The sequence below is a fragment of the Microtus oregoni genome, unplaced genomic scaffold (genome assembly GCF_018167655.1).
Source record: "Microtus oregoni isolate MIOR12 unplaced genomic scaffold, Mior012 000011F_ref0000422, whole genome shotgun sequence".
NCBI classification, from domain to species: domain Eukaryota; kingdom Metazoa; phylum Chordata; class Mammalia; order Rodentia; family Cricetidae; genus Microtus; species Microtus oregoni.
The window spans coordinates 40,644,725-40,667,564 of record NW_024543070.1 but is presented as its reverse complement, the minus strand read 5'-3'; the positions used below and the strand labels follow the sequence as shown (position 1 = coordinate 40,667,564).

Sequence of the window (22,840 nt, the reverse complement as noted above, 5' to 3'; positions counted from 1 at the left end):
CAGCAAGGCCACACCCACTCCAACAAGGCCACACCTACTCCAACAAGGCCACATCTACTCCAACAAGGCCACACCCACTCCAACGAGGCCACACCTACTCCAACAAGGCCACACCTACTCCAACAAGACCACATCTCTTAATCCCTGTCAAATAACACCACTCCCTAATAATCAAGTAAGCATTCAAATGTATGAGCCCATGTGGGCCATTTCTAGTCACACCACCAAAGCCTGTCTCAACAAAACAAAACATCACAAAGCAGAGGGGGCACTGAAACCAGCTGGGCGTTGTCTGAGGGGGAGACGAGCCACTAGACAACTCAGGAAAGGAGGTAAGGGAAATGGAAGCCAAGTGACCACAACCAGCTTCATGGAAGTTTCAGAAAGAATCCCACAGGGCAGGGGTACTCCAGTAGAGGAAACATCTGCTATCATCAGCTCAAGGCAGGCTGGGCATCACAGGGATCCAAGATAGTGCTTCCTCGCTGCAGTGGGGCGAGCCCCTCTTCTGCCTGCTAGAGGGCACAGGACAAAGAAAGGCAACACGAGACACCTGTGCGGGATGAGACTAAGTCACTGCCTGGAGCTTTTCCCTTGAATCCTAACATTCTAAAGGTGCAAAGAAGAAAGGGAGGGCTCAAAGTGGCAGACCAAATGGCAGCAAATGTGTGGCAATCTGGAAGAGCAAGGCAGATACAGACGCAATAAGATTTCTAAGGAGGGCAAGCCTATAAGATGTCTCAGTGGACAAAGATGCTTGCCAACCAACCAGAGAACCTGAATTCAGTCCCTGGGACAGTATAGGGAAAGCAGAGTACTGACTCCTGTGGGCTGTCCCTCACCTTCATAGGAGAGCCACGGCATGTACCTTCACACATACACAAATAAATAATTAAAATATATGATTCTATTTTTATAGGGGGAGAACAAGGCCTGGCATGAGAACCTCCTTCAAAGATGACAAACCCTCCTGCTGGGGGCTAAGACAGGAACAAAGTTAATGACAGATGGGGGAGTCTCTAAGATGAAAGACTCCACATGCTGAGAAATAATCTAACACACTGTGTCACATGTCCACACACTGAGAAATAATCTAACCCAGTGTGGCAGATGTGCACACACTGAGAAATAATCTAACCCAGTGTGGCAGATGTGCACACACTGAGAAATAATCTAACCCAGTGTGTCAGATGTGCACACACTGAGAAATAATCTAACCCAGTGTGTCACATGTCCACACACTGAGAAATAATCTAACCCAGTGTGGCAGATGTGCACACACTGAGAAATAATCTAACCCAGTGTGGCAGATGTCCACACACTGAGAAATAATCTAACCCAGTGTGGCAGATGTGCACACACTGAGAAATAATCTAACCCAGTGTGGCAGATGTGCACACACTGAGAAATAATCTAACCCAGTGTGGCAGATGTGCACACACTGAGAAATAATCTAACCCAGTGTGGCAGATATGCACACACTGAGAAATAATCTAACACACTGTGGCAGATGTCACATATTTTGCTCCTTTTCAGAGAAAAGCGAGGAAATTGTGTAAGGACTGGCTTAACCAATGGCTCCTGACCCCATTTTTGCCAGAGAAGTCCAAGAGAATTGGCTTATTTCGACACTGCTCCCTGGAAGCTTGTTTGTTTGGTACTCTTTGATGATTAATCACAGCCCCCACCCCTCCCCACGATGGGAAGTTTCACAAATGTATCAAAATAAAAGACCAGTGTTGTTATTTTAAGTTATCTAGGATATGAGGCCCACCCAGAGAAACCTCACAGTCAGGACATTTACAAAATTAACTGTCTTCCTTAGTAAATAAGAAGCGAATTCCTTCAGGTCAAAAGTTGTGAAACCCAGAATTGCCATCATACTTTTGCAACACAGAATCCTGAGAAGATGGATGGCACTAAAAATAGCCTGGGGGAGGGTGTAAAGCACAAAAGATAAACAGCCACCTTACCCAGAGCACCAAACACCGCAAATGGCACCCACTTCTGCAGATTCATTTGACAATAGGAAACAGAACCTGGCTTTTTTTTTTTTTCTCAAATCCAGAACAGTATTTCCCTCCCAGGGATCCTCTTGGAAAATCTTGCTCATAAGCAAATGATTCCTAGGTAACTGGCCGCGGTGCTGAGTGTTTCCATACGCTTCCCCACGAAGAGTCCCTCCCTAACATGCCACTCCACATTCCTGTGCCTCCCTGGCAATGTCATGGAAAGGTATCAACAGGCTGCTGGTATTGCCGAGCTAGAGACTGCAAAGGAAATTATGCCGCTGCCTCTAGGCTTAAATTTTCCATGAAAAACTGTTCTCATTGCCACGGAGGCTTAGCCAGTGAACAAGAAAGATGATTTAATTAAGAGACAGCCATAATTAGATTTTTTTTTTCAGTACACTCTTTCAACATAAAAGTTACATTACAGCAGAGCTTCATTTTACTGCACGGCTTATTTTCATCAGAGCATTCCAGAACACACAGAAATGGTGAGTTAAACTCAAAGGAACAGAAGAAAAGGAATATTAGAGTAAGAACACCCATCATCAAATAAACTTTGAAATGTGGTGTGAAGCGGGGAGATATGCTTGAAAAAACTGAGGAAGCAAGAAGAGCCATAAACACATGGGCACAGGAAGAATAAACCTCACCTGTGATGACACCTGAGGTGAGGAAAGACAGAGCTAGCCTGGTCAACTGATAGACAGCAGAGGAAAGACAGAGCTATCCTGGTCAACTGACAGACAGCGGAAGACATAGGAGGATAACAAAAAAAAAAGTAACAGTGGTAACTCACACAGTGGGTGGAAGAGAGTGCTTCAAACCTAAGAACCAACTCAGAACCTGAAGACATGGCTGCTTGTCATTTCCTCGGACATGCCAAGAATAAGGTAACAGCCAAGAATAAAGCTTGGGACTTCCTATAAACACCTCAGGTAGAAACTAAAACATCAGGGGCTGAGGAGACAGCTCAGTGGGTAATGGACCTGGGTTCAGATCTCCAGTGCTCATGTGAAGTTGGCTGTGGCAGGGCATACCTATAACGCCAGTACTTACGTATGTAGATACTGAGAGCTGCCAGCCAGATGGTCAGCTGAGTGAGAGGGAGTGACCCGGGCCAGAGCAGGCCTCGGACAGTGAACTCCACCAGAGCAGGAGCAGATCCAGACGAGGGTCATTAGGGAAGCAGGACTGGGCCAGCAACCTAGGCCAGTGTGGGCCTGAGGTGGTGATCTCCATGGGAGCAGGAACAGATCCAGTCAAGGGACATTTGAGGACCAGGACTGAGCCAGCAACCTGGGCCAGAGCAGACCTGAGACAGCGAACTCCACAGGAGCAGGTACAGAAAAGAACCACTGAGCAAGTGAGCCAGAGCCAGAGACCACTGTGGGCCTGGACCTTCAAGGGAATAGACCCCTGTGAGTCTGGGTGTGAGTCTGGGACCTCTGAGGGAGTAGTTCTGAGCACAGACCTCTGTGGGTCCAGGCGTCAGTCTGGGATGTCAAAGGGAGTAGTCAGGAACCAGAAACCTCTGTGGGTTCCAGGGAGAGTCTGGGACCTCTGAGGAAGTGGGCCTGAGCCAGGCTCTCCACAGGTCTGGGTGCCTGTGAGCCTGGGACCTCCAAGGGAGTAAATCAAAACCAGAGACCTTTACAGGACCAACCCCAAGCCAGGGACCTCTGCAGTAATGGATCCAGATCAGGAACATTTACAGAAACAGGTCTAAGCCAACAATCTAGGCTAGAGCAGGCCTGAGACAGCAAACTCCAAGGGAGTGGAGCAAAACCTGGGAATGCTAAGCAATCTCCAGGAATAAGAAGTGAGCAACAGGGTAACTAGAACCGTGGCAATGACTGTACCCCAAGGAACAGCCATCTGAGCCTTGGATTCACTGGCACCTAGAAGATTAGTCAACAGAATCACAGCCAGACCCAACCACACCTATCAGAGGAAAACATGAGTAGAAAAGGTAAGATCACACACAACACCACAGAGAGCAACACAACACCAGTAAAACCTAAAGACCCTACAACAGCAAGACGTGAACAACCAAATATAGATAAAGTGAAGAAAATGACCTTAAAAAATAACTTCAGGAGAATGTTTGGAACTCTTAAAGAGGAAATGAGAAATTCCCTCAAAGAAATGGAGGGAAAGACAAACAAAAAAATTGGAAGCCATCAGCAAATCCCTTAAGAAAACCAAGAAAATGCAATCAAACATATGAAAGAAACTATTTAGGACTTGAAAGCTGAAATAGAGACAATAAAGAAAACACAAGCCGAGGGAATTATAGAAACAGAAATCATGAGAAAACAAACAGGAACCACAAACACAAGAATGAACAGCAGAATACAAGAGATGGAAGAGAGAATCTCAAATGCTGAAGATACAATAGATGAAATATTGAAAAGAAAACATGAAATGTAGGAAAAGCTTAACCCAAAATATCCAGGAAATATGGGACACCATGAAAAGGCTAAGCCTAAGAATAATAGGTATAGAAGAAGGAGAAGTTCAATTCAAAAGCACAAAAAATATATTTAACAAAATCATAGAAAAACACTTTCCCAACCTAAAGAAAGATATGCCTATGAAGATACAAGAAGCTTACAGAACACCAAACAGACTGGATCCAAAAAAAAGTCCCCTCTAAACATAATAATCAAAATACTGTGTCTGATGCAGGGTTGGTGAAGATCTTCTCCCATTCAGTAGGTTGCCTTTTTGTCTTAATGACTGTGTCCTTTGTATTGCAGAAGCTTCTCAATTTCAGGAGGTCCCATTTATTCATTGTTGCTCTTATTGTCTGTGCTACTGGGGTTATATGTAGGAAGTGGTCTCCTGTGCCCATGTGTTGCAGACTACTTCCCACTTTCTCTTCTATCAGGTTCAGCGTGGTCAGATTTATATTGAGATCTTTAATCCATTTGGACTTGAGTTTTGTGCATGGTGATAGATATGGATCTATTTTCATTCTTCTACAGGTTGACATCCAGTTATGCCAGCACTATTTGTTAAAGATGCTTTCTTTCTTCCACTGTATAATTTTACCTCCTTTGTTGAAAATCAGGCGTTCATAGATTTGTGGGTTAATATCCGGGTCTTCAATTCGATTCCATTTATGCCCCAAACACAAGGGCACCCTCATATGTAAAAGAAACACATCTAAAGCTTAAATCATACATTAAACCCCACACACTAATAGTGGGAGACTTCAACACTCCACTCTCACCACTGGACAGGTCAGTCAGACAAAAAATTAACAGAGAAATAAGGGAAATACAGATGTTGTGACTCAAATGGATTTAACAGACATCTATAGAATATTCCATCCAATCAGAAAAGAATATAACTTCTTCTCAGCACCTCAAGGAACCTTCTCAAAAATTGACCATATACTCGGTAACAAAACAAACCTCAACAAACACAAAAAAATTGGGATAATCCTGTGTATCTTATCAGATTACCATGGCTTAAAATGAGAATTCAACAGCAACACTAATTCCATAAAGTCCACAAACACATGGGAATTAAACAATGCCCACCTGAATCATCAATGGGTAAAGGAAGAAATATAGGGAAAAATTAAAGACTTTCTAAAATTCAATGAAAATAATCACACAACATATCCAAATTTATGGGACACAATGAAAGCAGTGATAAGAGGAACGTTCATAGCACTAAATGCCTACATAAAGAAACTGGAAAAATCCCACACTAGTGAATTAACAGAATGTTTGAAAACTTTAAAACAAAAAGAAGCAAACTCACCCAAGAGAACTAGAGGGCAGGAAATATTCAAATTGAGGGCTGAAATCAACAAAATAGAAACAAAGAAAATAATACAAAGAATCAATGAGACAAAGAGTTGGTTCTTCGAGAAAATCAACAAAATAGACAAACCTTTATCCAAACTAACCAAAAGGCAGAGAGAGAGAATACCCACATTAACAAAATCAGAAATGAAAAGGGAGACATAACAACAGGCACAGAGGAAATACAGACAATTATCAGGTCATATTTCAAAAACCTGTACTCCACAAAATTGGAAAATTTAAAGGAAATGGACAACTTTCTGGATAAATATCACTTACTAAAATTAAATCAAGACCAGATGAGCAAATTAAACAGACCTATAACTGCTGAAGAAATAGAAACAGTCATCAAAAGTCTCCCAACCAAAAAAAAAAATCCCAGGTCCAGATGGTTTCAGCTCAGAATTCTACAAGATTTTCAGAGGAAAACTAATACCAATACTCCTCAAATTATTAGAAATAATATTGCCAAATTCTTTTTGTGAGGCTACAATTACCCTGATACCCAAACCACATAAAGACATTACTAAGAAAGAGAATTACAACCAATCTCACTCATGAACATTGATGCAAAAATACTAAATAAAATACTGGCAAATCGAATCCAAGAACATATCAGAACCATCATCCACCATGAGCAAGTCAGTTTCATCCCAGAGATGCAGGGATGGTTCAACATACAAAAATCTGTCAATGTAACCCACTATATAAACAAACTGAAAAATAAAAACCAAATGATCATCTCATTAGATGCTGAAAAAGCTTTTGACAAAATACAACACCCCTTCATGATAAAGGTCTTGGAGAGAGCAGGAATACAAGGAACATACCTAAACATAATAAAGGCAATATACAACAAGCCAACAACCAACATCAAAATAAATGGAGAGAAACTCCCAGAGATTCCACTGAAATCAGGAACAAGAACAAGGTTGTCCACTCTCTCCATATCTATTCAATACAGTTCTTGAGGTCTTAGCTAGAGCAATAAGACACTAAAAGAGATCAAGGGGATTCAAATGGGAAAAGAAGTTGTTAAACTCTGACTATATGCTGATGATATGATAGCTTACATAAGCGACCCCAAAAATTCTATCAAGGAACTTCTACAACTCATAAACACTTTCAGCAATGTAGCAGTATATAAGATTAACTCAGAAAAATCAGTAGTCCTCCTGTACACAGATGATAAAATCACTGAGAAAGAAATCAGAGAAACATCACCCTTCACAATAGACACAAATAGCATAAAATATCTCAAAGTAACTCTAACCAAACAAGTGGCAGACTTGCATGACAAGAACTTTAAAACTTTGAACAAAGAAATTGAAGAAGACACCAGAAAATGGAAAGATCTGCCATGCTCTTTGGGTAGGTAGAATTAACATAGTTTAAGATGGCAATCTTACCGAAAGCAATCTACAAATTTAATTCAATGCTTATCAAAATCCCTGCAAAATTCTCACAGACCTCAAAAGAATGGTACTCAACTTCATATGGAAAAGCAAAAAACTTAGGATAGCCAAAACAATATTGTACAATAAAAGAACTTCTGGAGATATCACAATCCCTGACTTCAAACTCTACTACAGAGCTACAGTACTGAAAACAGCCTGGTATTGGCATAAGAACAGACTGGAGGACCAATGGAACCGAATCGTGAACCCAAATATTAATCCACACACCTTCAAACACATGATTTTTGACAAAGAAGCAAAAAATATCAAATGAAAAAAAGAAAACATATGTAACAAATGGTGCTGGCATAACTGGATATCAACATGTAGAAGAATGAAGATAGACCCATATCTATCACCATGCACAAAACTCAGGTGCTAATGGATCAAAGACCTCAACATAAAGCCAGCTACACTGAACCGCATAGAAGAGAAAATGGGAAGCACATTTGAACACATTGGCACGGGGAACCACTTCCTAAATATAACCCCAGCGGCACAGACACTGAGAGAAACAATTAATAAATGGGACCTCCTGAAATTGAAAAGCTTTTGTAAAGCAAAGGACATGGTCAACAAGACAAAATGACAGCCTACAGAATGGAAAAAAAGTCTTTACTAACCCCACATCAGACAGAAGTCTGATCTCCAAAATATACAAAGAACTCAAGAAATTGATCATCAAAAGAACAAATAATCCAATTTTAAAAATGGAATACAGACCTAAACAGAAAACTCTCAACAGAGGAATCTAAAATGGCTGAAAGGCACTTAAGAAAATGCTCAACATCCTTAGCCATAAGAGAAATGCAAATAAAAACAACTGAGATTCCATCTTACACCTGTAAGAATGGCCAAGATCAAAAACACTGATGACAACTTATGCTGGAGAGGTTGTGGGGAAAAGGGAACACTCCTGCATTGCTGGTGGGAATGCAAGCTGGTACAGCTGCTTTGGATGTCAGTGTGGCAATTTTTCAGAAAATTAGGAAACAACCTTTCTCAAGACCCAGTAATACCACTTTTGGGTATATATCCAAAGGATGCTCAATCGTGCCACAAAGACATGCACTCAACTATGTTCATAGCATCTTTGTTTGTCATAGCCAGAACCTGGAAACAACCTGAATGCCCCTCAACTGAAGAACGGATAAGGAAAATGTGGTACATTTACACAATGGAGTACTACACAGCAGAAAAAAAGACATCTTGAATTTTGCATGCAAATGGATGGAACCAAAAAAAACCATCATTTTGAGTAAGGTAACCCAGACCCAGAAAGACAATTATCACATGTACTCACTCATAAGTGGTTTTTAAAATAAAGCAAAGAAAACCAGCCCACAAATCATAATCCCAGAGAACCTAGACAACAATGAGGAGACTAAAAGAGACTTACATAGATCTAATCTACATGGAAAGTAGAAAAAGACAAGATCTCCTGAGTAAATTGGGAGCATGGGGACCTTGGAAGAGAGTTGAAGAAGAGGGGAGAGACAGGGATGGGAGCAGAGAAAAATGTAGAGCTCAATAAAAATCAATAAAAAAAGAAATAGACAGGACACCCATCATCAACTCTGGGCTCCCTACTCATACATGGGCATGCACAAACATCCATGTGCACACATAAATAAGTACATGAAATCAATAAAAAGTAAAAATTTCTATTATTAAGATATCAGAAAGCTTGCATGATTCCCCTATTAAAACAACTCAGCCTTGTGTGTGTGATGTATGTGTCTGTCTGTTTCTGTGTGTGCATATACATGTGCAGGTGTCTCATGTCTACATGTGTACGGAGTCTTAGTGGTAAATATTGGGTGTCTTGTCACTTTTTTTTTTAGTTTAGGGGCTACTGAGCTAGGTCAGCAGTTAAGAGCACTCGCTCTTGCATAAGACCCAGATTCAATTCTTAGCACCCACACGAAGGCTCCCAACCATCTATAATAACTCCAGTTGCAAGGGATCTACCTCTGGCCTCTACAATACATACACACAGGCAAAACTCTCATACACATAAAGAAATATAACCTTTTAAAAACTTAGTTTTATCTAGCCCATTGACATATTGAAGTCTTCTGCCTAGTTCAATATCTTGGCAACAGGTCACAAAATATGTCGGCATGCCCCCTCGAAAAAAGAGAAAGTATCTGTGCTGTGGCCTTCACCTGCAAGAAAATCTGAGACAGAAAGTCGGAGCTCAGAAAACCTCCTGTGTACATCAAAATGTTATCAGGATAAATTTACTAGCAGCATTTGCCGCCCTCTTAATAGAAACTTTTACATGGGAGTTTAGACCAGGGTGGCAGTCACGTTATCCACAAGGAGATGTTCTTATGGAGATAGCTTTGAAGACTCCCAGGCGATGCCAGCATATCATTAAGACTAGACAGTGATCATAGAGCAGCCAACTGGGAGTCTCCATGGAAACCAGCAAAAATACATTTTCAAATGCACAGTGACTGTTTTGGATCAATGACTCTTTTTATAAGTTTAGAATGCTGTGAATGGTGCATCAATGGCTTCTTTTGTTGGGCAATCTCAGTTTAGGCTGTGAGAAGCCTTGTTCTTATGGATACTGCATTCAGAGCAACAGTGTAGCAGGCAGTAAATCCACACCACAAACCAGCAAACACAATGGTAAACTCACAGCCAGGAAACTACTGATCAACTTTGTGAAAGGACTGAACCAGCGTTTGACAGAGCCAAGGACCTGCCCAGGGCTGGCTCTCACCAGTCCAGAGCTGTCGGGTGGCATTCAATGCCCTCAATAAGGTAGAAATTAGTGTTGTGCTTATTCACCGAAAAGGACACAATTCGCACACCTGAGACTAGGTGAAAATTTAAGTCTTTATTTAGGTCTCTATTGTCCTCCACAAGGCTGTTTGCTATTCCCATGTGTATCCGTTCATTCAATGTGCTCTGAACCAGCAAGAGCTCACTTTGTAGTACCTTCCAGTTTTACAATGTTTTCTTCGTATGAAGAGCATACTATCCAAAGAGCAACATGAGGGAACTGCCTTCTAAGAGTGAATTCTGACTATCTGAGTTAAGGACAAAAGTCCCAATAAACCCCTGACACCAAACTCTTCCACAAGAGAAGGTTAGACCAAGTGACAGGGACAGAAGAAAGTCCCACTGTGGAGTGATATATTCCAGTAAGTTCTTATAAACCTGGCAAATGTTTTATTGAGTAGATATCATGATTCTCAACACTAGCAGTTCCCTGTGCAGAGCTGTATCAGATGTAAAAGCTACAGCGAGGTAGTTACTGCAGTCCTGCCGCTCTGAGCTGTCTTTAGATGCCCTGCAGGCCAGACTGTGCTTTATGGGGGAAAGACCTGAGGGTTTCAGGGGAACACCACTGTAATAGGCTCCTGTATTTACGGTAGCACTGTTTTGGGAGGAGGAACATCAATAGGGGAAACTGGCTACATGTGCAGATTTTGAGGTTTCGATCCTAGCCCCACTTCCTCTCCAATAACTGCTTCCTGTTCCATGGAGAAATGGAAATTTGCTGCCATGTCTTCCCCATCATGAAGGCCTGTGTTCTCCCAAACTGTAAGCCAAAATAAACCTTTCCTGCCTTACCATGTTCTGTGGAGTATTTGATCACAGCAATGAGCAAAGTAACCAATATTGGTATCTTGTCCATCAAAGCTGCTATGACTAATGACCAGAGACTGGGGTGCTTATAGATGACATAACTGTACTTCGTACTCTTCTGAGGACTGTCCAGTGTAGATCAGGATGCTGGTGGGTTCTGTGTCCTGGGAGAGTGATGGAGGAAGGTCATTGGCTAATAAAGGAACTGCCCTGGCCCATTTTATTGGTTAGGACATAGGTAGGTGGAGTAAACAGATCAAAATGCTGGGAGGAAGAGGAAGTGAGGTCAGAGACTCGACAGCTCTCCTCTCAGGAGCAGACGCCCGAGAGAGACGCCATGCCCCACTCCCGGGATGAAGCTCCAACCCAGGATGGACTAGGCTGGAATCTCCCCGGTAAGCGCACCTTGGGGTGCTACATACAGATGATTAGAGGTGGGCTAAATTAATATGTGAGAATTAGCCTAGAAGAGAATGGGCCAGGCAGTGTTTGGAGGAATACAGTGTCCGTGTAATTATTTCGGGGCATAAGCTAGCTGGGCAGGCGGCCGGGGTGTTGGGGACGCAGCCCCGCCGCCGCCCCCACTACTACAGGAGAGCTGCTTCCTTCTTCTGTATTCTCACAGTGCATGGGCAAAGCAGCTCCACGGAACATTTTATTTTGAGACAGGATCCCACTCTGTAGCCCTGTATGGCCTGAAACTGGTCACATAGACCAGGCTGGCCTCAAATTCAGAGATCTGCCTGCCTCTGTCTCCTGGGTGCAAGGATTAAAGATATGAGTCACCATGACTGACTGGTGCCGCTTTAATAAGGCCACTGATGTCACTCAGAAGGATTCTGCCTTCATAATCTTACCATGTGCTAAAGCTATACCTATGAACATCACCTTAGAGACTAGGATTTCAAACTATGAATTTTAGGGTGGGGCACACACATTTCATATCATAGACGAGAAGTTCGGTGAATAGTGGGAAGAGTCAAGGAGTGAGCACTCTTCTCCCCCTCCCTCCCTCCCCAACCCTGGAATTCCACATCCCTGTCCCACACCTCTCAAGATGGAGACTAAAGTTCTGTCTGCCTCCTTCTCATCTACCACCATCTCTGCCAAGGCTCGTGGGTAAAAGGCTTTCTGGTTTCTCCAGGACAGCCCCAGCCCCCAGGTTCTTCCACAAACTATTGATACCAGTCTTCCCCACTTCCCCTCATTCTCTGGCTTCCATCATTCTTACACCCAAGTCCTTCTTCTAGAAAATACATCTCATCATGAGATCAGGCTGTCACCCTCTTGACCACAGTTCACAGCCTGGTACTTCTTCAGGGAGTTAGGAGCCATCTTCTTTCCTACTTTGCCCTTGACTGCTTCCTCAAAGGCTGCCAATGTCCTCGCTCTATTTTTTTCAACCTGTTCTCTTAACAGCGCTTCTCACAGCCCTTCCTGGCCTTCCTTCCACCCTCTGCTGTCACTAGGGACCTGACCATTATGGTTCCTAGCACCTGCACGTCTCCCAAGCTAAGTGCCTGCCTGCGTTCTTCTATTCCTCTCTTTCCTCTCCCAGTGACCGCTTCCAGTCCTGCACTGTTTGATGCAGGATCTAAGTTCTCACCCACTTCTCCAGGTTTCCAACCCGAAGCAGCTCTAGTTAGATGCTTGGCTGCAATGTGCATCTGTCTAGAATAGTTCACCAGCTTCACTCCCTGCAGTCTCGTTGTTGCCCTTCTGTCTGCCATGCCATGAATGTTACAAACCTTGGAGGCATCCAGGCTTCTCTGGATCCATCGTTATTGGTGTTTTACAACTATCATCACCCACGCCATCTGTTCTAACATGGTCTAGTCTTTATTTCAGCATGTCCCGTAGCAATCATAAGATAGATTGATTAAAATTTACTTTCTTTCAAATTTTCAGGCAGCTCTGACTCCCAACGTTTTTATTCCTGCCACTGAAGTTTTGGTTTACCTCTGGTCTGAATGCTGGAAGCTCAGTTCCTTCTAAGATCTGTTTCTACATTAACATGCCCAAGCATTGTTTACCATCCAGCAGCTGGTCCAGAGTCCACAATGGGCTCTACAGAGCAGCTTCTTTATACTGCCATCTGACTTTCCCCAAGTTTCCTATGCCTCCGCCGGCTCCTCCTCTAACCAACTCACAGTCACCCACCTACTCATCCTGCCTTACTGCTCCTGCTGCTCCTCCTGCCTTACTGCTCATCCTGCCTTACTCTCCTGCAGCTCATCCTGCCTTACTGCTCCTGCAGCTCATCTTGCCTGGATCCTGCTCCTTTCTTCAACCTTGCCTGGGAAACCATGACTCTCGGAGTCTTTCAGCCACTCCTTTGCTACCCAGATTGGCATCACTGCCCAACTCACCCTTATCTATTCTGCGTTATAACAGGCCTTGGACAGGCACTGAACACAGCTAATACATTCCTCCTTCCTTGTGTCTGTCACTCTCCAAAGACTTCCCTAAAGAAATGTTTAGTAATGGTAGAACATGTACAACAGGGGTCTGTTGAAAGAGAAGCTGTAGCCTTCATATCATATCACATCTTCACGTTACATCTAAAATCTTACAGGATTGCTAACTGCTTCAGGCTGGTAGTAAAATAGAATTAGAAAGAACTTCAGAGCCAAATGAGGCGCACGCACACCAAGGCTACAGCAAGCACTGCAGGGACGATCTCTCCCCGTGCTGATGGCCTCCCACGGCTCTGGGAAGCAGAGCATGAGAGCTGCATCAGGAACTGACTGATGCCCAAGCAGCTGGCCACAGGCTGGATTATTTGAGGCGGGAGCCCCACCCAAAGTCAGGGTCATTTGATGTCAGAAGATTCATAGGCCATGTCATAGTGCCAGCCCACAGAGAAGGACATGGAAAAAGGAAGGTTTTACTCTAATGTCTGCTTGCCCCCACTCTCACTAGCTAGTTTATATATCCTGACACATTTCCTTCACTGGTGTTAGAACGTAATTCTTTGGGATTACAACATGGACTGAAAACTGGCAGCTGTCTAGTCCTCCCTGGGACTCCAGCACCTGACCGGAACTGCTAAGACATCTGATTGCGAACTGAACAACAGCCATCCTTTCCTAAAAGAGCCAGCTATGGTTCGACGACTCAGACCACATCCTTACTGATATATAGATAAATATTAGTTCATTCTACCAGTTCTGTTCCTTACAGAGCCCTGACTAATACAGTCTGAGTCCTGCATATATGAAATGTAATTCCACCAAAAAACAAACCAACATCAACAACCAGAAGGCCAGTGAAATATTCCATGGGTAAAGGCACGGCCATCAAACCTGATGACCTCAGTCAATCCCAAGACTCAAATGGTGGAAGGGAAGAATCGACTCCCACACCTTGTCCTCTGGCCTCCACATGTGCATATGTGTGCTCATACACAGATATAAGAATCACAGGCGTTAAAAAATATCACCTATAATCCCAGCAATCGGAAGGCAGAGGCAGGCAGAGTTCTGTGAGTTCGAGGCTAGCCACCTGGTCTACAGAGCTAATTCTAGGACAGCCAGGGCTACACAGAGAAACCCTGTTTCAAAAAACAAACAAACAAAAACAAGACAAAGAAACAAAAAAAAATCATGTCTGATATTGAAGGTTGGCCAAAAGGCCATGGCTTAGGAGATCATAGGGTTGAAAAATTATTATTATTATTATTATTATTATTTGGTTTTTCAAACTCACTCTGTAGACAATTCTGCCCTCAAAAGCTGGAATCTCTGTTTGTTTAAGGCCAGCTAGATTCTACAGGGCCAAGTTCCAGGACAGCTAAGACTACACAAAGAAACTCTATCTTGAAAAACAACATCAAAACAAAAGAGTTTAGTTCAACAGTAAAGCTCCTGCCTGTATGTTTAAGACTCTGGGATCAATCCCTAGATAAACAAAATAAAAACAAGCCAAACAAACAATACCTTAAACTGAATCAGAAGATCTATCAGCAAAAGTATTTCCCAAGGGCCATTAAAAGGACAGACTTGGTTTTCTAAGCCGCAGCTGGCTGATGACAATGGCGTTAGCTCCTGGGGAGCCCAGTGTTACACAAAGCTGGCTTTGAAAGGTGCTGCTGCCACTGGGGATGCCTTGCCTTTCCTGGATCATCATCACTAAGAACTCACTCCAACCTCGGCTGCTTCTTTCCAACGACTGAGGACCCAAGCAGTTTGAAATGAAAAGCATGAGATAAGGCACTACCCAAACAGGGAAGAATTCTCACACAGGTTTAAATCTGCTGGAAAGACCCACTAAGAGTGGCAACTCAGGCTGTGCCCTCCTTACACACCCACACGTCACTGTCACACTGTTCTCTTGAATCCATTCACGTTTTCTGGTTCAGTCCTTTGTACTCCCAGTGAGAAAAGAGCTCAGATTTTGCCCGTGCATTAGATTTCACATGCTCAGTTTACTCAGAGAAGAGACTTTTCTCTTTCCAAAGGTTGCTAAGCACTATAATGCTTTCTGGATCTTAAAGTATTTCTCAGATTCCAAGAGAGGAAAATGATAATCATGATAGAAACATTACTGAAGCCAGGCATGGTGCTGATACCCTTAATCCTAACACTCAAGAGCAGAGGCAGGATGTTCTGTGAGTGTGAGGCCAGCCTGTTTACACAAGGAGTTCCAGACCACCATTTAGGGTTATACAATGAGACCCTGTCTCAAGAAGAAAACAGAGAGAGACAGAGAGAGAGAGAGAGAGAGAGAGAGAGAGAGAGAGAAGAAAGGAAGAAAGCAAGCATGCAAGTGATTGCTGATATGACAACCCCTTGAACAATGATTGAGAAAGAATACTATTTTAGAGCCAGGAACAAGGCCTCTCAGCCTGGGTCTACAAGTTTTTTTAGGAACCCAAATTCTCCTCTAGCACCACAGGGCCATCCTTCTGAAAACACTGGAGGTCACGATGACATAACCAGGCAATGCTGTCTCACCAAGTACAGTTGTGGTATGTTACAAATGCCAGTGCATTTAGACATGCAGCTGGTCCAGGAGATGGGTATACTTGGCCGCTAAGAACACAGAACTCACATGTGATAGAAAAGTTGTGTGTTGGGGGTGGGTAACAGATGTACTGAAGAGGGAGAGAAAGAGAGAGCTTATCTGAAGCTGCCAAGAACCTTAATGGTTCACCTAATCTAATCCTCTACACTTAAGGATTGGCATCAAACCACAAGAATTGGGGGGAAAGTTATAAACTTCCTTTCAAGTTGTGAAAAAAAAAAGCAAAGGAAATTCTCAGAGACCAGTGGTCAAATAGGCGAAACCATACACAGATAAACTCCATCACATCGTAAAAGCCAGAATGAATGCCATGTTCTACAGCCCGTAAGGAAGGTTTGCGAGCCACAAAACCCAGCATCGGAATGAAAGCTGTGGCTTTTTTTTTAAATGTGATGACTTTTAAATAGTTTTTTAAAGATTTGTTTATTTTATGCACATCGATGTTTAGCCTGTACACATGTCTGTGTGGAAGTGTCAGATTCCCTAGAATTGGAGTTACAGATGGTTATAAGCTGCCATGTGGGTGCTGGGAATCGAACCCAGGTCCTCTGGAAGAGCAGCCAGTTCTCTTAACCACTGAGCCAGCTCTCCAGTCCCAATGTGATGATTTTTAGTAAGCAAATTTAGTTAAGTTCCTATGTGATTATGCAACCATCACTACTACAATGTGGCTCTAAGTCATTTCCATCCCACAAACCACAACTTCTTTAAACCTATATGCAATAAATTTCTGTTCCATGAAAAACCTCCAATATATTCTGTCTGTATAAATTTGCGTTTTTCTGACATTTTACACAAAAGGAATAATATACGTATTACTTTGTGACTATGTTTTTCCACTTAGCAGAATGCTTCTAAGAGTCATCTGTATTATAGCATATATTAATAGCTCATTTCTTGCTACTGTTTAACAGCATTCTACCACATGCATCGATATCTTGTTTATCCATCCACTAAGAAACTCACATCTACATTCTTTACGTGTTTTGGTTTTATTATTAATGTGACCATAAACACCAAAGTATAGGGTTTTTGATGAGTGTGCATTTTCATTCCTCGTGAGCATTTTTTGGGCATATAGGTCCTGCATGGTTGTCAGTCTGCCTGATAGAAAGTACTGAGATGTTTTTGAAAGAGCCTGCATAAATGTCTATGAGGATTCTGGCTCTGCGTCATTCTCAAAGTCAGCTCCTAGTAGCCTTGATGCAACGTGTGTCTCTTCTGGAGACTATGCAGCTGGATCTTGCCTTTTAAAAATACAATCTGACACCCTCTGCCCTTTTTAAAGATTCATTTATTTTTATTCTTTGTGTTTGAGTGTTTTGCCTGCAAGTATGTTTAAGCACCACATTCATTCATGGTGTCCACAAAGGCCAGAAGAGGGTGTCAGATCCCCTGGAACTGCACTTACAGGTGGTTGCGAGCCACCATGTGGATGCTGGTAATCAAATCTGTGTCCTCGCAAGAGTAGTCAGAGTTCCCAACCTCTGAGCCATCTTTCCATCCCTTTAAAAGGGATATTTAGTCTATTAACATTTAATGTAACTATTGATATTGCCACTAGCATCACATCTCTCAGTCTTTATTTATTTGGGAATGTCTTTATTTCTGTCATATCTGATGGACAGTTTTTCTATGTATTAAGTCCCTGGTTGCATATGTCTTTTTTTTCCTTTAGCAGGTTGAATGTGGCCTCCTCTTGCTGCCTCTGGCCTCCAGGTTTTTGTTTGGAGGCTTGTTTGCTATTTTTCACTAATTGCACTGATTTCTTCCATGTGTGCTGAATCCTTTTTCCTCGATGTGTTTAACATATTCTATTTGTCTTTTAACAGTCTGATTATAATTTGTTTAGGTAACATGCTGTTTTTGTTTGTTTTCAGGACTTACTGAATTTTTATGTCTTTCATAAGATCTGGAAGTTTCATCCATTATTCACCTAAATACTTTTCTGTCTCTGATTCTTCCTTTCCCAAGACGGTTTTTATATATAAGCTGATATGTGTGATGTCTCACAGGTCTCTGGAGTGCTGCTTACACTTTCCAATTAATTTTTTTCTTTGTATTAAATGTTTTCTTCTCTCTTTCACAGTTCGCTTTTTCTATCGTCCCAATCTGCTGAGTCCCTCTACAGAAATCTCATTGCAGTTTATGTTCAACGGGTTATTTCCTAATTCCCTGTGACTAACACTCCGAATTCATGGCTCTTCCCTCTGATTTCACACGGCTGTAGTCCCACCCTGAGTGTCCTGAAGGAGCCACTTTGCAATGTTCCGAGCTAACTCTACATCTGAAGCAGATAAGCCAGTTCCCACTGACTTTTCCCATAGGCCATAATTTGCTTCTCTAAATGTCTTTAATTTTTTGGGTGAATGCTGTGCTTTCTAGGTAATATGTGGTAGCAACTCTAAGCTCTGACTTTTCCCACATCTTATTACTGCAGTTGCTTGTTCTGCTTGTTCAGTGATCTTCCTAAAACAAGTGTGAAATCTGCCTCGCCAAAAGGTGCAGCCCTGATGTTCTCACTAATGTTGTTCTTATTCTTCACGCTAGTGTAACTGGTGTCCTGGCCAGGACCAGAAAGAGACTTTTGTTCAAATATCATGAGCCAGAAGATCTTGTCTCTGCTTCTACGCAGCAGGAGAGGACGTTTGAACCTCAGGCAGTTTTCCTGTCTGCCTTGGCTTGTACCTTCCTCTGACTCTTTTAGCCAGGGATGTATGGGTATGTCTGAGTCTGCTCTACCTCTGGTGTGTTCCTAGACATAGAAGCATCCGGTGTGAGACGTATGGTGGGCTCCAGAGCTCACAAGGCTTCTACAGAGGTCAGCAGCAAGACCTCTGTCCACAGCACTCCAGTGAGGCCTATAAACTCAAGACAGTGGAACTACTAGCTTCTCCTGTTCACTTCTGACCAAAATGGCCACCCAAATGAACAATGCCCCAAACAGAGGGTGCGACCTCTAGAAGGAGGGAAGCTAATTTTCATGGCTCCCCATCACACTGGCGGAGCGGGGCAGCGGCAGGCAAGGACACTGTGAATTCACTCCATCCCTACCAAGAACAAACACTTCTGCTTTCTTATGTGCTTTTAGTCAGCTTTTGGAGCATGAAAATGGAGACTTTGGACAATGTTATCCCAGCTTTCAGCTTGTTTTCGAGACTCTGTCAACTTCCTCCCTCTCTCATGCTTAAGATCTCAGGCAGCCTCCCCATTCTACTAAGAACAACAAATACTGTTAAAGGCAGGCCATGTGTGTAGGTGACATCTCCACTGCACAATCTCATTTCCAGAGAAAACAAAAGCAACAGAAAAAATACAGATGGCTGAAGACAGGGGCTCCAATAACTAACTTATCTTAGTTCGATGGAGGTCCTAAGCCCCTAAGAACTGTCTACGTTTGATGGAGGAAGGTCATTGGCTAATAAAGGCACTGCCCTGGCCCATTTTATTGGTTAGAGGATAGGTGGGAGGAGTAAACAGAACAAAATGCTGGGAGGAAGAGGAAGTGGGCTCAGAGACTCGACCGCTTTCCTCTCGGGAGCAGACGCCTGAGAGAGACGCCATGCTCCTGGCTCCTGGGCAGACGCACGCTAAGAAGCTCCGACCCAGGATGGACATAGGCTAGAATCTTCCCGGTAAGACCGGTTCTCACAGATTATTAGAGATGGGTTGATGGGGATGTGAGAATTAGCCTGTAAGTGCTAGAGCTAAAGGGCCAAGCAGTGTTTAAAAGAATACAGTGTCCGTGTAATTATTTCGGGCATAAGCTAGCCGAGCAGGCAGCGGGGTGCTGGGGACGCAGCCCTGCCGCCCCTATTACTACATACATTCTTCAGACAGGAGGGGAAAGAGAGCGTTTCTGTTGCCATGGGGCTTCACACAGTCGCCTTCTTCTCCGGAGCCTTCACAGCCCACCCGCCTCTCCCTTAGTCAGTCAGCCCTGGTCACTGTGATACACAAAAGCTCCTCTTGTAACAATCCTAGTCTTGAAGGCTCCTGAAGTCTCTCCTTCTGGCCATCTGTCGGCTTCCCTCTACCACCTTTTAGGAATGCGGTGAGGGGAGAGGTCTCAGAAATTATCACCAGGTATAAGTCACTAAAACGGTTTCCTAAAGGTCCCCCTTGACACAACCCACGCTGAGAAGGCTGGCCACACAGGCTTCTGAGGTAGACTTTCCCAGCCCCTCTCTCTTACCTTAGCAAAGAAAATCCAGGCTGCGCACTGCCCTGGGGCCAGAATGCTTTTCAGCTTTACTGTGCTGAGCATGAGAAAGAATCCTAAAACTCCGCTGAAAGGAGAAAACACCCTGTTAGTGAGGCAGCCTTCCTTCAGCTACAGCCAGTCACTCCGGCTCATCTACCTCCATCCTCGAGCCAGACCCTCCCTCCCCTCCCTCCCCTCCCTCCCCAGGGGCTGTGACTACAGCTTGCGCCCCATCAATGTCTACTTTCTGAGCATGTCACAACCTCCATCACAGCTGTGTTTTCTAGTACCCCGGATGAAAACAAGTTTAGAGACCGGAACCTCTATTTGTCTAAACAGAGATGAGAGTATTTCACTGGCAGTTGAGAGAGGCTCAGAAACCTGGCTGTCATGACAGAAGATATGTATATGGGCATTGTCATGGTTTCAGTATTAAGATTCCATCACAGATGTAAATACTGCTAGGGGAGGGGCTGTGGGGACGTGGATGCATCATGAGCTCTCCGATTTTGGATTAGTCCTTTTATGGAGTCATCATTTGAAGGCATAATTGAGAGATAATGGAAACATGAGGAGGTGGGACCTGGTCAGAAGTGCACCCCTGGAGCCCATTGCTCCCAGCCCTTCCTTTCTGATCTCCTTTCTGCTTCAGGGAGCAAACACCTCTTCTACTGTATCCCGCCAGCGTTAAAGAATTAATATACCTTCCCAGAGAGAAACTGCTCACTTAGAGTTTAAGAGAGGAAAATCTTCACACACACACACACACACACACACACACACACACACACTCGCACACACGCACACATGCGTCAGCTGCAGTTACTGCTCAAGGAACAGCCAGTCTCAAACAGAAGGTCTTACTAACCTATACGCACTCCAGGCTTACGCATTTTACATATGCTGTCATCCTTAAATCTCTTGTAGGTCCCAGCCCCAGGTTACTCTTTGAACAATTTAAACACACAAGACACTGCAAGCCTGGCAAATGGGCAGATGGGACATTTACACAGCAAAGAAAGCCATAATCGTTAGGTACGCCAGCTGGGTTTTTTTTTTCCCCGTGAGTAGTTGTTATATGGGGTCATCTTGTCCACCAGGCAGAACTACACTTTTCCTGTCAGTAGGGCACTAGGACCTTACTAACAGGCACGGGGACTTAATGGTAGCTGTAACGCTCCCTGCACTACCCCCTTGAGCTGCTGGTGGAGGCGTGATGGCGGCCAGCCGTGTTGAACAAACATGTCATCCTAGCATGGTGAGGCCTGCCTACCTCTAATGGGCCTGGGGAGCTTCAGGGGCAGTATTCCCTTAGCTAAATTCTACATTGTGTGATTTAATGTCTCTTAAGCAAATCTTTTAGAAAACTCTCTATTGCTAGTTCTATGATTCCTACATCACCTCACAGGAGGACATAACAGGATCAGTCTCCCTCAGGCTCAAAGTGAGGGAACCAGACAACCTGGGGCAGACATGTGAGCCAAGAGCCAAAAAAGATATTTTGATGTTTGAATATTTCTCTTAGACACCTGTCACAGCACCAAAGTCTAAAGCAGTCATCAAAGAGTTGGAGCGGGGTGTTCTAGGGTGCACGTCGCTGAGGACCCCAGAAAGACAGCTAGTGTTCCGAGTTATCCTCTTGGCAGCTTCCACCCCAGCAGCCAGGGACCAAATCCCAGCTGTGTCCAATCTCCCAAACCTCCTCGTATCCTTGAGTTTTGCCCTCCCCGTCCAACACCAGCTGAAGGGCATGAGCATAGCCTGTTCCCTCCGCACAGACCTGACTAGGATGAGCTTGTCTCTGCTGTGTAGAGAAACGCCCAGTGCTTCCCTCCCATTGCTTGGTTTGCTGGTTTGTAAACAATTTCTGAACTGTGGCTACTTTATCTCTATCCTCTGTTCAGCTCTTCTACCCCCTTTGATATGGGGAATATCCCTCTGAAAAACAGAGAAGGGATCTCTAAAGTGAAGAACCCCAGGAGAGAGAAAGATCTGTTTCAGGGGTCTCTAGTCATGGCTATCTCCTTCCCCTGAGGTAAGCATCATCCCCCTCTGAGCTTTCCCAGGATTTCCTGAAGGTAACACTCCTGTCCTGAGAAATAGCCATGGAGGAACTATTGAAATGATGTGGGAAAACAGTACACACTTTTTTTTTTTTTTGGTTTTTCGAGACAGGGTACACTTTTAAAAACGTCAGCCTTGCTCTGACGGCAGATGGGTAAAAAGACAGTTAAGACAATTCAAGCAAAGATCAACAGCTCTTAAAATAAAAGGACCTGATCTAATGCATTGAGTTGGGGGAAAGCTGTCAATGGTACAGGACCAGAAACAGCCAGAGCGTGTCCCCACAGAGCCAATGCCAGGGAGCTGTGAAAACGCTTCTGTTCCAGTAACTAAACCAGTGTTGACCGTGCCCCAGAACCCACCTGCCCAGTCACACTCAAGGACACCAATTCCAGATTCCCCGGGCAGCAAGAGCTCCATTGTGAAAGCTCTGCTCATGGGCAGGCGAATGGCTAGTCAAGCTGACGAGAGCTGGGGAGCTAACAGGAGCACTGTTGGATTTCCCTGAAGCTTTCCAGGGTGAGAAAGAAAATCTTCACAAGGTTCAAATTAGGAGAGTCTATAATATGGCCCCATTGCCTTAAAACACCTGAGGAACATGGCATACTCATTCCAGAAGCAGTACGTAGCTACACCTCAACTTAAAAGAAAAAT

The 22,840-nt window shown here is 43.7% G+C and overlaps 1 protein-coding gene across 3 annotated transcripts in view; it reads right to left on the bottom strand.

The window, feature by feature from the left end:
- Nucleotides 1-22,840, bottom strand: part of Tmem241 (transmembrane protein 241) — a 148,117-nt gene that overhangs the window by 48,537 nt on the left and 76,740 nt on the right. For 2 of the 3 annotated variants that reach the window (XM_041659602.1, XM_041659603.1), the window contains exon 13: nucleotides 20,114-20,207. The exons of the other annotated variant lie outside the window; for it this stretch is intronic. In XM_041659602.1, the coding sequence (XP_041515536.1) occupies nucleotides 20,114-20,207 (94 nt within the window). The remainder of the gene's footprint in view (nucleotides 1-20,113; nucleotides 20,208-22,840) is intronic. 3 annotated transcript variants of the gene reach the window in all.